Source organism: Watersipora subatra, chromosome 3 (genome assembly GCF_963576615.1).
Source record: "Watersipora subatra chromosome 3, tzWatSuba1.1, whole genome shotgun sequence".
Classification (NCBI taxonomy): Eukaryota; Metazoa; Bryozoa; class Gymnolaemata; order Cheilostomatida; family Watersiporidae; genus Watersipora; species Watersipora subatra.
In genome coordinates, this window is record NC_088710.1 from 35,438,121 (window position 1) to 35,451,643 (window position 13,523).

The 13,523-nt window shown below is 35.0% G+C and overlaps 1 protein-coding gene across 1 annotated transcript; it reads right to left on the reverse strand.

Moving 5' to 3' along the window:
* Positions 1 to 32: 32 nt before the first annotated feature.
* LOC137392238 (intraflagellar transport protein 52 homolog) lies at positions 33 to 13,324 on the reverse strand. The gene is made up of 11 exons (XM_068078904.1): positions 13,313 to 13,324; positions 11,899 to 12,026; positions 10,659 to 10,876; positions 8,296 to 8,434; positions 7,119 to 7,242; positions 5,477 to 5,566; positions 4,634 to 4,702; positions 4,160 to 4,314; positions 2,242 to 2,438; positions 1,283 to 1,428; positions 33 to 242 (listed from the first exon to the last, which is right to left on the reverse strand). The coding sequence occupies exons 2-11, from the start codon at positions 12,018 to 12,020 to the stop codon at positions 219 to 221; spliced, it is 1,284 nt and encodes a 427-aa protein (XP_067935005.1). The 5' UTR covers positions 12,021 to 12,026; positions 13,313 to 13,324; the 3' UTR covers positions 33 to 218.
* Between the last annotated feature and the right edge of the window lie 199 nt (positions 13,325 to 13,523).

Here is a 13,523-nt window from a genome sequence, read left to right on the forward strand (position 1 = left end):
TAGCGGAGTAGACACCTGCTTGCTGATGTAAAATGTATAAATCTTCAAAATATCTCTAGGATACTTGCAGGCGTTGCAGCATATACCAAGTCATGTATAGCCATTTCAGTTACCAAGACTCCTATTGCATGTTAAAAATGTTGATAGGCAATGCTGTTGATAAGTGTTAGCCATATGACCTTGCATAACTGTCAGGACGAGTTTGTCTGTTCGATGCATCAGTCCATTAAATGATCGTGTTCCTATAAAATACAGAATTCTTTTAAAACTGCAGACAATTGCCTTGAGATTCAGAAAAAGGTGCTTGCAGTTAAGAAAGGAGGTGAGGTAACACATAGCGATGGTAGGAGTGCTGTGTGCTAATGCAATGAAAAGTTTACTTTCATTTACTTTCATAGTTTACTTTCAGGATTGTACAAGACAACAAAAGGATCAGCGGTGATTACCTCAGTATGTTCCAGCTCACTAAAATAGGATACACAATGATGGTTGAGAGGATAACTCCTTACTAACATTACTAACAACAATATAAACTAACAACACAAATATTTAAGCACGCATAAACTCTACCTGCCCTTTCCTTCTCGCTATGTGAAAGGTAAAACAGGGAATCAGTATAGGTACAGTATAGGTACAGTATAGATGGTACAGTAAATAATGTGTAACCCATTTTTTACCATCTTCTGGCAAAATAACTCGGAACACTTTTAAAAAAATGACACGCTCAAAAATCACTAAAAGGCATACATGAATGTTTGAAGGTAGTAGATGTTGAAACCAAAAATCAGATGTGGCCAGAGATATATATATAGGCACAAACTTCATTACTTTCCCAATGGACTGAACAGGAGTGGTTGATTACAAGATGTAGATCACTGTTTCTTTCTCAAGTAAGAATACCAATGGAAGGTCTTTCGGAAGAAGACCTATGTGCAGGCTTGAAATGGTTTTCCCCCAGAAGACCATTTCAACCCTGCACATTGGTTTACTAAACTCATTTCTACTAACGACTTATAGTGAGTTTCAACAGAGAGAAGCCATTCCCAGACTACAATCTATTAGACAGATTGCACATACCTTTTAATAAACTTTCTATTAATAGGTATCAGCTTTCAATATAATTCAACATTCTTGCCCTTCAACGTTGCACAATGCTGCTTGTGCTACACATGACACATAATTTGTTGTTTTCTAATCTCAGCTTGTACTCTTTAACATGCCTTTAATAATGTTAAAATAGATTTCCTTTTATAACGTTATCAACTTGGAACATGAAATGTACCTGATTAAGTTTTTTGAACTCAACAACTTGAGCCATGATGTATTCGAGAATATGCTTGGCATCTCGACTGTCGGCAGCCAGGTTTTTGGTGACCCCGAGGATGTCACCGCACTCTCGGACATAGTATTCCAGATCACTGTCACTGCCTGCAAGTGAAACCATACCAAATTCTTTTAACGGTATGCATAAAGTTACTACATGTATTATCAGACCTCCCTATGGTCTACAGAACTATGATTGTAAAAGCGTGACTATACAAGTATACGTTTCAGGTGATGGCTGTATTCTGTCCAACAAACTATCACAATGACGGCCATTTCCAATGACCATGTTATATTTAATCACAAAAAGGATTATCATAATGGTGGGTTCATTGTTTTTGGTAACTTTTAATAGTTCAAAAAGTGGGTTTGATGACAACGCAATTAATCAATGACATGAATCTAAATGTTGTCCTAATTTTGCTGGTCGTCAACAACCATTCATCTGTTTCATAAAATTCTATTTTCGTCAGTTTTAACCCGTTATGCAGACGCTTTCAACGTTTTCCTTTTGATCTATTTTGCCAAACAGTGTGGTTTGCATTACCTATGCAGGTAGTGTGCTGCGAGCAACACAAATGCAAACAACACAAAAGCATTCTGAATCAACACGAACATGCTGGCGCCAGTCTCATCAATGTATCAGAGGGGATCATTGGTGCTAAATATTAGCCTGTGTACCAACATCCTTGAACCTGCTAAAAAGCTAATAATAAAAATTAATGATTATTTCAGTCCATCAAATAAAATAAACTAGCTATTCCCCTATGATAGAACTTTTTGAACAAGCATGCTGTATTTTGTCACATATTTTTTTATAAAAAAAACTCCCCATTCAATTTCTTTAAATTGATTTGGAAAAATGACTTGTCCAACGGAAATGTTTGCATTTTCTTAGAAATACATAAAATGTCTTACACTTGTTAGTTATTTGCGCGAGGCGCACTTTCTCTGTTGAGAATTGCTCATCTAGATCAAAGAGATCCAATTCTGGTGCAGGTAGCTCTCTGAATTGCGGTGGTATAACAGCCGGTTGGAGGGGTGGCAGAGGCGTCTCAAATTCTGGGGTAATAACTCCCAATGGCTCGTGTGGCGTGTTTAATAAAGTGTATGCTCTGGAAACGTACAGATTTTACACAATTTGAATAACTTCAATACACAAAATATAAAGGTGTGATTACCATCTTCTCGATGCTGATTTTAAATATATCTAAAAATTACCAACATAGGCGTTACAATTGTTATTTAACTTTGCTGTGGCTGTTTTAGAGAATATTTAACATACAATTTAAACAATATGCGGTGAGCTCCATTAATGAGTCAGTTGACAGGCACATTTGCAACTTTAAACTCTTTGGATTGCTCATATTTTGGACAACAAACAGAATAACTGCTAGACCCTTAAAGACTGACATGTTTATTGAGTCTTCCAAAGAAAATTTTAAATTGGAGTTACACTCCCTTATTTGTGTATTATGGAATAGAGTAAAGATAAGAAAAAGGAGGCAACTCTTAGAATGAATCTAGGGCCTTGCGAAGGGTGAGTGATGGCAACCCTATTCTTCATCTCCAAGCATTAGTTAGTCGTTGTACCGAGTAGATGTAATTGTGACCATGATGGTGCTATTATCTTTTTCAACAGTAGCTAATCAAATAGTCAAACATTGACATACCAAGTTAATCTATTTCAACAATGCATTGTATGTCAAAACGTCACACGTTAAAACAATTGTTCTCATATGATTACATTGTACTTTGTTTAATCCATTCCAAAACCCAAAAACAATAATGAATACTTCAAATAATAAAATTAAAGCAAATGCATTATGTATAACTCTGTGAAACCCAACTATAAAAACCTATATTATACGTGAAAACTAAATTATTGAAGTGATAACGAATGAAAACAAGTTCATACTATTAGTTCACCTGAGAGACACACAAAGGCAAATCTAGGCTTTGCAATGCATAGCTTCAGGGGTAGAGTGTGTCATAGATATGCACGGCATAGAGTGACTCTTAGAAATGCATGGCATAAAGTGACTCATAAAAATACATGTCATAGAGTGTGTGTGATCGAAATACATGGTGTAGCTTCGACAACACTAAAATTATTACAAATATATTTGATGTAACATTTGAATCATTTTATCATTTTTAATTAATACCACTCTTTTGCTTTTATTTACACAGCTGAGATGTTATTAGAAAATTCAGACGTGGTACAAGTATGTTGGAAATTGCTTTGTATGTTCAGACAATTACATGCTCTGACTTTGTGTCATAAGTCACTAAATTAGTATATAGAGGTAACTGTACTAATCAGTATATGGAGGCGACTGTACTAATCAGTATATAGAGGTGACTGTACTAATCAGTATATAGAGGTGACTGTACTAATCAGTATATAGAGGTGACTGTACTAATCAGTATATAGAGGTGACTGTACTAATCAGTATATAGAGGTGACTGTACTAATCAGTATATAGAGGTGACTGTACTAATCAGTATATAGAGGTGACTGTACTAATCAGTATATAGAGGTAACTGTACTAATCAGTATATAAAGGTGACTGTACTAATCAGTATATAGCGGTAACTGTACTAATCAGTATATAAAGGTGACTGTACTAATCAGTATATAGAGGTGACTGTACTAATCAGTATATAGAGGTGACTGTACAAATCAGTATATAGGGGTGACTGTACTAATCAGCTGTCCAATCAAAGAGCTGCAACTAATAAATCAGTGATTCACAAACGAGTGAGCTCCATTGATTCATGATTTCATGATTGCAGAACTATACCTAATATGACTAGTGGATAAAAGACTAACTTCAAGGCGGGAGTGACCAATGATGTGTCCAGAGAGAAGAGTTTTGTATCAAACAGTCTAGTGAAATCGCGAGGAATGTCATCACTTTCCTGGAGGCAAGACTTGACAGAGTCTGCAAGCATGGCAACTTCTGGCAGCTCATTGTAGTCGGATATCTATAAAATTAGCTACGAATTAAGAAACCGGTGAATGCTAGGATATTCAGAGTTGTCTGTTCATTGAAATTATTACAAACGACACCTCTAAACATGTCTGGTACTCAATCATTCTAAGCTTATATAAAGTTTTTCATGCTACTAAAGTGGAAAATGATAACTGATAGCTTGCCAGTCGTATAAACCTTAAAGTTGTTTTGGTCTCTCAATCTAATGTCACTGGAAATTTCGCTCGATTAACAGTGAGTTCTTTGTATCCGCTGTGCAATGGAGCTCGGTTAACGAAAATGGCCATAAACAGTTACCCAAACAAACTTACCTCTGGATCATCTGCATCTATAGCATTTAATTTGAGGTCATCCGTAGTTAGAAACTGCATGATAACATCCTGTTAAACATAAAGAATTGCATATTATTGTCATACAATACAAGGTAACACGCTGTTAACCTATTTGAACTCTCCACAATTCAACACACTAAATTTATGTGAATTGAGTTACGGTATGCTGAAGACTTACGTGAAAGATGGAGAAAAATTAATAGAATATGATGTGAGATGTGAGCATGCACTCAACAACAAGCCTTCCTACTGATATGTTCTGAGCTATGATATGAGATGTGAGCATGCACTCAACAACAAGCCTTCCTACTGATATGTTTTGAGCTATGATGTGAGATGCGAGCATGCACTCCACAACAAGCCTTCCTACTGATATGTTCTGAGCTATGATGTGAGATGTGAGCATGCACTCAACAACGAGCCTTCCTACCGATATGTTCTGTGCTATGATGTGAGATGTGAGCATGCACTCAACAACAAGCCTTCCTACCGATATGTTCTGAGCAATGATGTGAGATGTGAGCATGCACTCAACAACAAGACTTCCTACTGATATGTTCTGAGCTATGATGTGAGATGTGAACATGCACTCAACAACAAGCCTTCCTACCGATATGTTCTGAGCTATTATGTGAGATGTGAGCACGCACTCAACAACAAGACTTCTTAGCGATATATTCTGAGCTATGATGTGAGATGTGAGCATGCACTCAACAACAAGCCTTCCTACCGATATGTTCTGAGCTATGATGTGAGATGCGAGCATGCACTTAGTAGGGTGCCAGTAGTGCACATATGCAGCAGGTAAATATAAATACTTACAAATATCTTGCTGTTCTCCTCCTTATCCATGTACTGATCAGAGAACATATGTGCTGAGCCACAGATAGCCATCTTGCCCTTGCTCTTTGGCTGTTAATAAGAAAAATAGAGCTCACAATCAGTCTAGTATACTATATATATATACCAATATATCTCTAATATAAGACGCCGATTATGGTATATATATATATACATATATATATACCATATTTGGCGTCTTATATTAGAGATGAACTGATTCAAAATGTAACAGTCAGTTCAGATACGGATCCGATCTCCCAATTCTTATTGAGAACTAATTTGATTTAGATATTTTGTGTTTACATAAACACACGTTTATTTTATTACAGAAATTCAGCAGAATGGCTAACATGCTATACGGAGGCAACCCATATAGCTAACATGCTATACATAGGTGATCCATATGACTAACATGCTATACATAAGTGACCCATATAGTTAGCATGATATATATATATATATATATAGGTGACCTACATACCTAGTATGCTATATGTAAGTGACCCATATAGCTAGCATGCTATACATAGGTGACTCATATAGCTAACATGCTATACATAGATGACCCATATAGCTAGCATGCTATACATAGGTGAACCATATAGTTAACATGCTATGCATAGATGGCGCTTATAGCTAACAGGCAAAACAAAGGTAGCCCACATAGCTGGCATGCTATACATACATGTATTTGACTCATATAGCTAGCATGTTATACATATGTGACTCGTATAGCTAGTATGCAATACATATGTGACCCACATAGCTAGCATGTTATATGTAGGTGACCCACATAGCTAGGGTGCTATACATAGGTGACCCATATAAGCTAGCATGTTATTCATAGGAGACCAACAGGCTTATAGCACATTTTAATTAGAAAAATATTAGGGCACGGATAACTTCAGCAACACTGTATAGAGATTATGTTGTAAATCCACTATTAATAGGTAAGTGTGAAAAATGAGAGGAAATGTAAATTCTCACAATGATCACTTATAATACGGCTTAACTCTGAGCTGTCTTATGACATAATATTGTTATGTTATTTACGACTGAGGCTCAATGGTCCATGATTTGATAAATCTGGCATACAATAGCCACTGGTTCGAGCATACGTATAAGAGACTATTCTGCTAAACAAAGTTACGCAATAAAACTCTAGAAAGTATGAAGTGATTAGTATAATATTTGACCATTTTTTAAATTAAAAATGTCACATGAGCAGATCACGCTGTAGAAAAAGTTGAACATTTGTTAAGTGCATCAGAAGAACCAGCAACAGTCTCCAAGGTTGACCAGGTTATAAATAAAAAAACAGCCATGTTGAAATTCCTATTAATTATGGACACAATATAAAATCCACGCTTGCATCACTGTGTTTAATAACCTTTTTGCGAAACAAAATATCATCTAATCACATTTTACAGTTCCCTGTTATAGGTTATAGGCAACAAAAAACTAAAAGATGGAAGAGGATACAAGCTGACTACAATCAACAACACTGAGTTAAGAAGGTACTTACACAATCAACACCGAGTTAAGAAGGTACTTACACAATCAACACTGAGTTAAGAAGGTACTTACACAGTCAACAACACTGAATTAAAAAGGTACTTACAGAGGTGTAGAAAGCGCAGACTGGTCTGTTTAAAGGAAATGAGACACTGCCGGACGAGAGAACTGCCGTAGAAGGTTTGGCTACATTGAGTGTGGCACCATATGGGTAAACAAACGACAACGCTCTGTAATTACAAGTGTATAAATCACCATTTGCTGGGCTAAGGATTTCATAACAAGAAGGTGGGTATGAAGGAGCCCATAACTAAAGAGTTTATCTGTTTTTGAGGCGGTAAAATATTAAACAATATCTAATAATTTATACTATAAGTGAGATTTAAACTGGATAAAAAACTAATATACAAAATAATTTTTTCTATAGTTTTTTGCAATGTCAATGATATGGAGAGAATAAATGAGAAACGCACCTAATTGAATCACAACTGTTTTTTATTCTCTCCAAAAAACCTCAAGAAAATCCCAGCGAATACCTCTAATAATTATAGTTGCATAATTTCTGACCACATAGGCTTCTGCTATAAATCACTACAATTCACTTAACAAATGACTAGCTCTTTGAGAAGAACAACATGAAAACTCTTAATCTCAGTCTGACAGGAAAGTGTAACAAAGAATTTGTGGTGCAAGAAAATGAAAAATCTCATGCAAACAGGATGCGAGGGCTTGAGACACAATTATGAGAAAAGAATGACTCACTGGCGTGAGATTTTGAGTCAATGAAAACCTACAAATTTGTGCAACAATAATAGAAACTCCAAGTTACAAGCTTTTAAATCGCCATCATACTTCAGATGTTAAGGCAGCAGATGAAGAAAAGACAGCAGAGAAAATTACAAGTTACTCTGCCCACAGAGATTTTGGCTAACTTGAAACATAAAAAACTTTTAAAAACATTTAATTACTTTTAAACCCCAGCATATTCTCTTTGTTTATTAATTTGTTTGGGTCAAAACAGGCTAATTCAAAAAGAGAATGAGAAAAAACGTCAAAGGACTCGCTAGTATTAAAGATAGTTGAACTGTAATTATGGAAATGCTACTATCAGACATACAAGAGTATAACTAGCACTATATTAACTAAATGTATACATAAGGTATTAGTTAGATCTTGATTAAATGGTACCCCGGACCAGGGTTTAGTGTACCAAATTTAATACACACAGCATAACGAGTACTGCTAGAAGACAATCACTAACTAGGAAGGAAGTGAAAACCTACTGTAGATTATTGCCATCTTCAGAACCAGTAGGAAATGACTTTCCAGCAGCAGACGCCACGGCTCTATTCAAGACACCGTTAGCGACAAGAGCTTCCTTTGGATGGTAATACTTATAGTAGCTAGTGCGAACAACAGCATCTAACAATAGAATGGTGTGCTGTCTTAAATATTATATGAGTAAAAACAGCATAATTACACATCTGAGCATTTTTTGGCTGTGAGTTTCACTCACAGAAACTACAATTGACAAACAAAAGAGAACATTCAAGATCAAGGGTGGCCAAACACTACTGTTGATGATCTATTGTAAAATTATTTGAAAGCCACAGTACCAGCAAGTCAGATGACATAACTAGCATCAATTTACAACCAACAGAATTGTAAAAAAAATCGTTAGGAACAAAAAACAACTAGAGATTAAAGCTAAAAGGAGAAAATAATGCTGAACTTATAGTTTAAAAATTTTAATACAATTTTTACTGTAATAAGAGCCGTGTCCGTTCAACGCCACGCTTAGAGCATTATAAAAAAGATTGCTTTCAATGGGATTTGAACTCACGATCCTAAGCTTTGTGGACTGACCGCAGACCACCTGTTCTGCGGTCAGTCCACCTGTTCCAATTTATCACCTGTTCCAATTGACTGCCTTGCCTCCCTTCGGCGTAATTGTTGAGTTATTCGTTACAGCTGATAAAAGACTACCAGCTGCACTGAATGCAAAATGGCTAATGCGTTGGGGATACCAAATATATCAACGAGTGAGTTGTCCAGTTACCTATTTTTACAAATAAAAAAATATGATCAGTAGACAGAAACTTGCAATGTGCTTTCTCTGAGTATAGGTTTGTAAAATTTTTTTTGCTATAAATAGAGATTCATATAAAAACAATTTTAGCGAGTCTAACAGCATTTGCATACCTTCTCATCGCTAAATATAGTCTCCAAAACAACAGATACCGTAATAAAACTTCATATTCTTTTAGACTATGTAACTCCACATTTGCTCGGTGTATCGGATAAATACATATAGCTAGCATGTTAACACTACTAAGCAATCGACGAGAGGTGGAGTATATACGGGAAATATTGCACACAATTCTTGCAACCCATTCAATATTCACTTGGTTTTTAGTATTAAAATGTCATTATAACCTGGTACTTGGAGAATCAATATCAAATACGACTGGTGGAGCATATCTGGTTAATGAAAACCTCATACCGGCCCACAGTTCGGTAATAGAGTTAATCTGGCCTATAACTGTAATAGAGTTAACCTTGCCTATAATTGTAATAGAGTTAACCTTGCCTATAACTGTAATAGAGTTAACCTTGCCTATAACTGCAATAGAGTTAACCTGGCCTATAACTGAAGGGTCAAATTTTTTAGGTGAATAAAAAGTCAGTAAAAAAAGCTAGCTTAGACAAACTGGAGACTGGAGGAGAGAAGTGTTGTGATATTGTCCATTAAAACAGGTGCAACTTCTTTCAACAGATGGTTCGACACATAATTGTTCATCTTTTATTCCCTCACATTATCGCGTGTTATCTGAGCTGGGAGTAATTGATGAATATGCTTTTTAAACTGTTGAACAAGTTAACCTTTTGTTTGTTGTGTTTGCGTCATACAAACATCACGGAAACCCAGTCTACAGCGGGTTTTTAAACTTTTTTATGAAATAGAAAAAAAAATTATTAAGAAAGACCTACAATAAAACCGAATGAATTTCAGCAATACAATTTGGCAAACTTCAAAGATTCACAGAAAAAAGAATAGCAATTTTTTTCTGTGTATCTTTTTTGAAGAGATACACAGAAAAAAAGATCTAGAGTCTTCACGTACAAAATTGGTTTGTTTCTGTTTAGCTGAGTCCTTTATGTAGTCATATAACCTAAACACAAATTAGAAATCATTAAATTTATTTATATGTTTAGACTAACCTTTTTTGAGAAATTTTTTTAATAATGTTCATAATTAAAACTCTATCTACCAGTCAAGTAGATAATTTATCAGCTTTCTGAAGTTAATATGGAGAACATAGCAGTAAAATCTGTGGAGGAAAGACAACGCATTCCATTACCTCTTCAACCACTATATACACAGTAGATATGCACACTTTTTTTGTAACAAACTAGCTTCATGATGGTAAAACTAAAAAAATTGTAATCTTTGTTATCTCATCTATTTATTTCTCAGCTATATTTTAATTGTTTTTAATATGCATGTTACATAAGTGACACAATGGGAGTTACATTTGTACATATCTATGCCTATGTATAAATATGTATATTACAGGCTGATTGAATATATTTCATGATTAGGAATTGAATGCACTGTTTGATGAAATATTGAAAGAGACCTCACCATTGTTAACCATGACTCCAAATTGCTCTAGTAAATAATTGATGTTTGTGTCGTATTTAGCCTCCCCTCCTTCACCCATCATGACAAGCAGACTACCTCCTCGTTCTAAATATTGTTTGAATGTTTCAAACTCCGCGGCAGTAAACTTTTCCCGTGGTCCACAAATAACATACACTCTGGCCAATGCCAGCTTGTCTAAAGTTATCTCCTCCTTGTTGCTGCAATAAGCAGACATCATAAAAAAGAAGACAAGTCCAACATAATAATACAGTAATCCCGCGCTACGTCGCGGTTCACTCTTCATGGAGTAAAAAATTCTATTCATAAAAAACACAAATTAACGGAAATCAATAAAAAATTAAAAAAGATGAAATTCTCTGATACTCTGGCCCAGTTAGTTTTCTCTGCCAACATTATTAGGCTAGCAGCCATCGCAGTTCGCTATTTTCATATTAAGTTTTGTGAAATGTAAAATTGCAATGAGCTTGTGATATCCTTCATCGTGTATCTTAAACAACCACGACTCACAAAATTGTCTATTGAGCCAAGAAGAAAGAGGAAAATTAGATATTCATGAGATATGAGTTTATTAGTTTCTGTGTCAGTTATTGCAGCGGGCACCAGTCATAATTAAAGATGAATTGCACCAATTGTTTTGTAGATTTTATCAGAAAGTATCAGCGTCTTTCTATCATTTGCAATTGTTGTTTATGTTTGAGGTGACCCAATCGCCAGAATGTTTCAAGATTAAAACCTTAAAACTTGATCATGATTAAAATGCTCAAATGAAAGTGCGATCATGACATCTATAGTTGCAAAGAGACCTACAGAATAGAGACGTGTAACACTTCAACTTAAACGCAATAACTGGTATTAACTATCGCAACGCTAACAACTAGTGACGTCATTTCACACATATCTTGCTTCTGATTGTTTTAACCTCAATGAAGTTTTAACGATTTTAATCTAGAAACATCCAGGCAATTACATCACCTCAAACATAAAAAACAGTCCCAAATGATAGAAAGATGCTTTCCGATTAAATCTACAAAAAAATTGTGTAAATTCATAAAGCATGGGAAGCTCCGCACAGCAGACAAACAGACAGACAAACAAATATTCACCAGATACTGTAGAATAAAAAATAAGAAATAACCTTTGCATCTAAATTCAACTGCCTAAGAAGTAACCTTTGCATGTTACACAATAAGTTTACAAACTTAGAATTGAAATTAATTACCTGACAACCTTCCATGCAGACCTCAATTTTTTGTTCATAGATTTAAGTCCATTACTAATGTTGAATATTTCTCGTTTAGAAGCGTCGAATACGATCAGCTTGCTTGATAACGTCTCATTCATGATTTGCTAAAAGCATTCGAGGTAAGAATGTAAAAACACGTTTGTATGTAAGACCTAAGAATCACCATTTTATCACAAGAATCACAATTTCAGATTGTTTTATAACAAAAGAAAACAGTCAGCAATAGCCATCTGATATAAACTATTGTCATCTCATATTCATGCAATAAGTCGAAACAATAAAAACTGCAACACAAAAAACATGCTAAAGTAGAAAACAGGTAGGCTTTTAGCTTCAGATGGTTCGTTCATGGTAAAACTGCCATGTTTTTAACTAACAAATGCTTTTTTGTTCAATGGTTGCACTTAACTTTTTATTTATTGACACAAATAAAGAGCAAATATAGTTTATCAAACTTTTAATGATTAATCTTTATCCTATTATTTATTTTTAATAATATATAAGCCAGAGCACCTTAGTGATCCTCTTTGAGCCTTTAAATTGGCCTAGTAAATTTGTATTTGACAAAATAAAGATAAATATTAGATTAATCTTAGATTAGTCTTAGATTAATTTTAGAGTCGTGAATAGTTTTGGTGTACTTAAACTGAACTACTTCCTGAAGCAAATTGAATGAAAACTCAATGAATTGCTGTAAGTTTCATCTACAACCACTTTTTAGTCTAGTGAGTTTAATCTTAGTACTCTGATTCGTAGCACGTTGAACTAGCTCATAAAACTCGGTTGTCCTTGTTTGATTAAAACAAAATATATCTTCAAATTGAACAGCTTACTTTTGTATTTGAAACGCAGTCTGCTACACTGATATCAAAAAGCTGCAGAGACCCTTGGTATTCAAGCTATAAAATAATGTGTGCCTAAAAGGTATAACACTTTGAAACAGTAGACCAGCAATTCCGACGAAAAAGTAGGTGCCGCTAACAGATATAGATTAAGCAGTGTTACGTTAAAGCTGTTACAGGAGCATTGAAGCATACTGTAGAATTGACTGTTTTCCGGAAAGTGAATGATAGATGAAGTAGTATACAGCAGTTATGATTAACAAGTGCCAGTCGTAACAACAGCGTGATACTAAAAGTTTTCATATATACACACATGCATAACAGGTCACTAGTAAGTCTCAGGTTCGACACGATTAGATTTTTTGTTCATTGAATTTTCCTTTTTCAGTCATGTTTTATAAAAATAACACCAAAAAAAGCGTAAGATTAATTGAGCACAGGGTATATCGCGGATCAAAACCTATATTACACGTTATTAGTATGAGAGTTCTGTCACCGCTTCTAATAGGGCAACAACTTCACTATATTTTGTTTCGAAGCATTTTCACCTCAGCAACGGGCGCCATAGTGGAATGCTAGTCATGCATCCTGGGATATGTGAACCATAGTTCCACACAAACGTAATAACGGTAACAAAAAACATAACAACTAATGTTAAGATACTAGAACGCAAGCTATAATTAATATATCGAATCATAGAATTATGTTTTACATGATAACCAATCACGTTTAAGGTCTACCAAAGGTTGAGTATAGTGC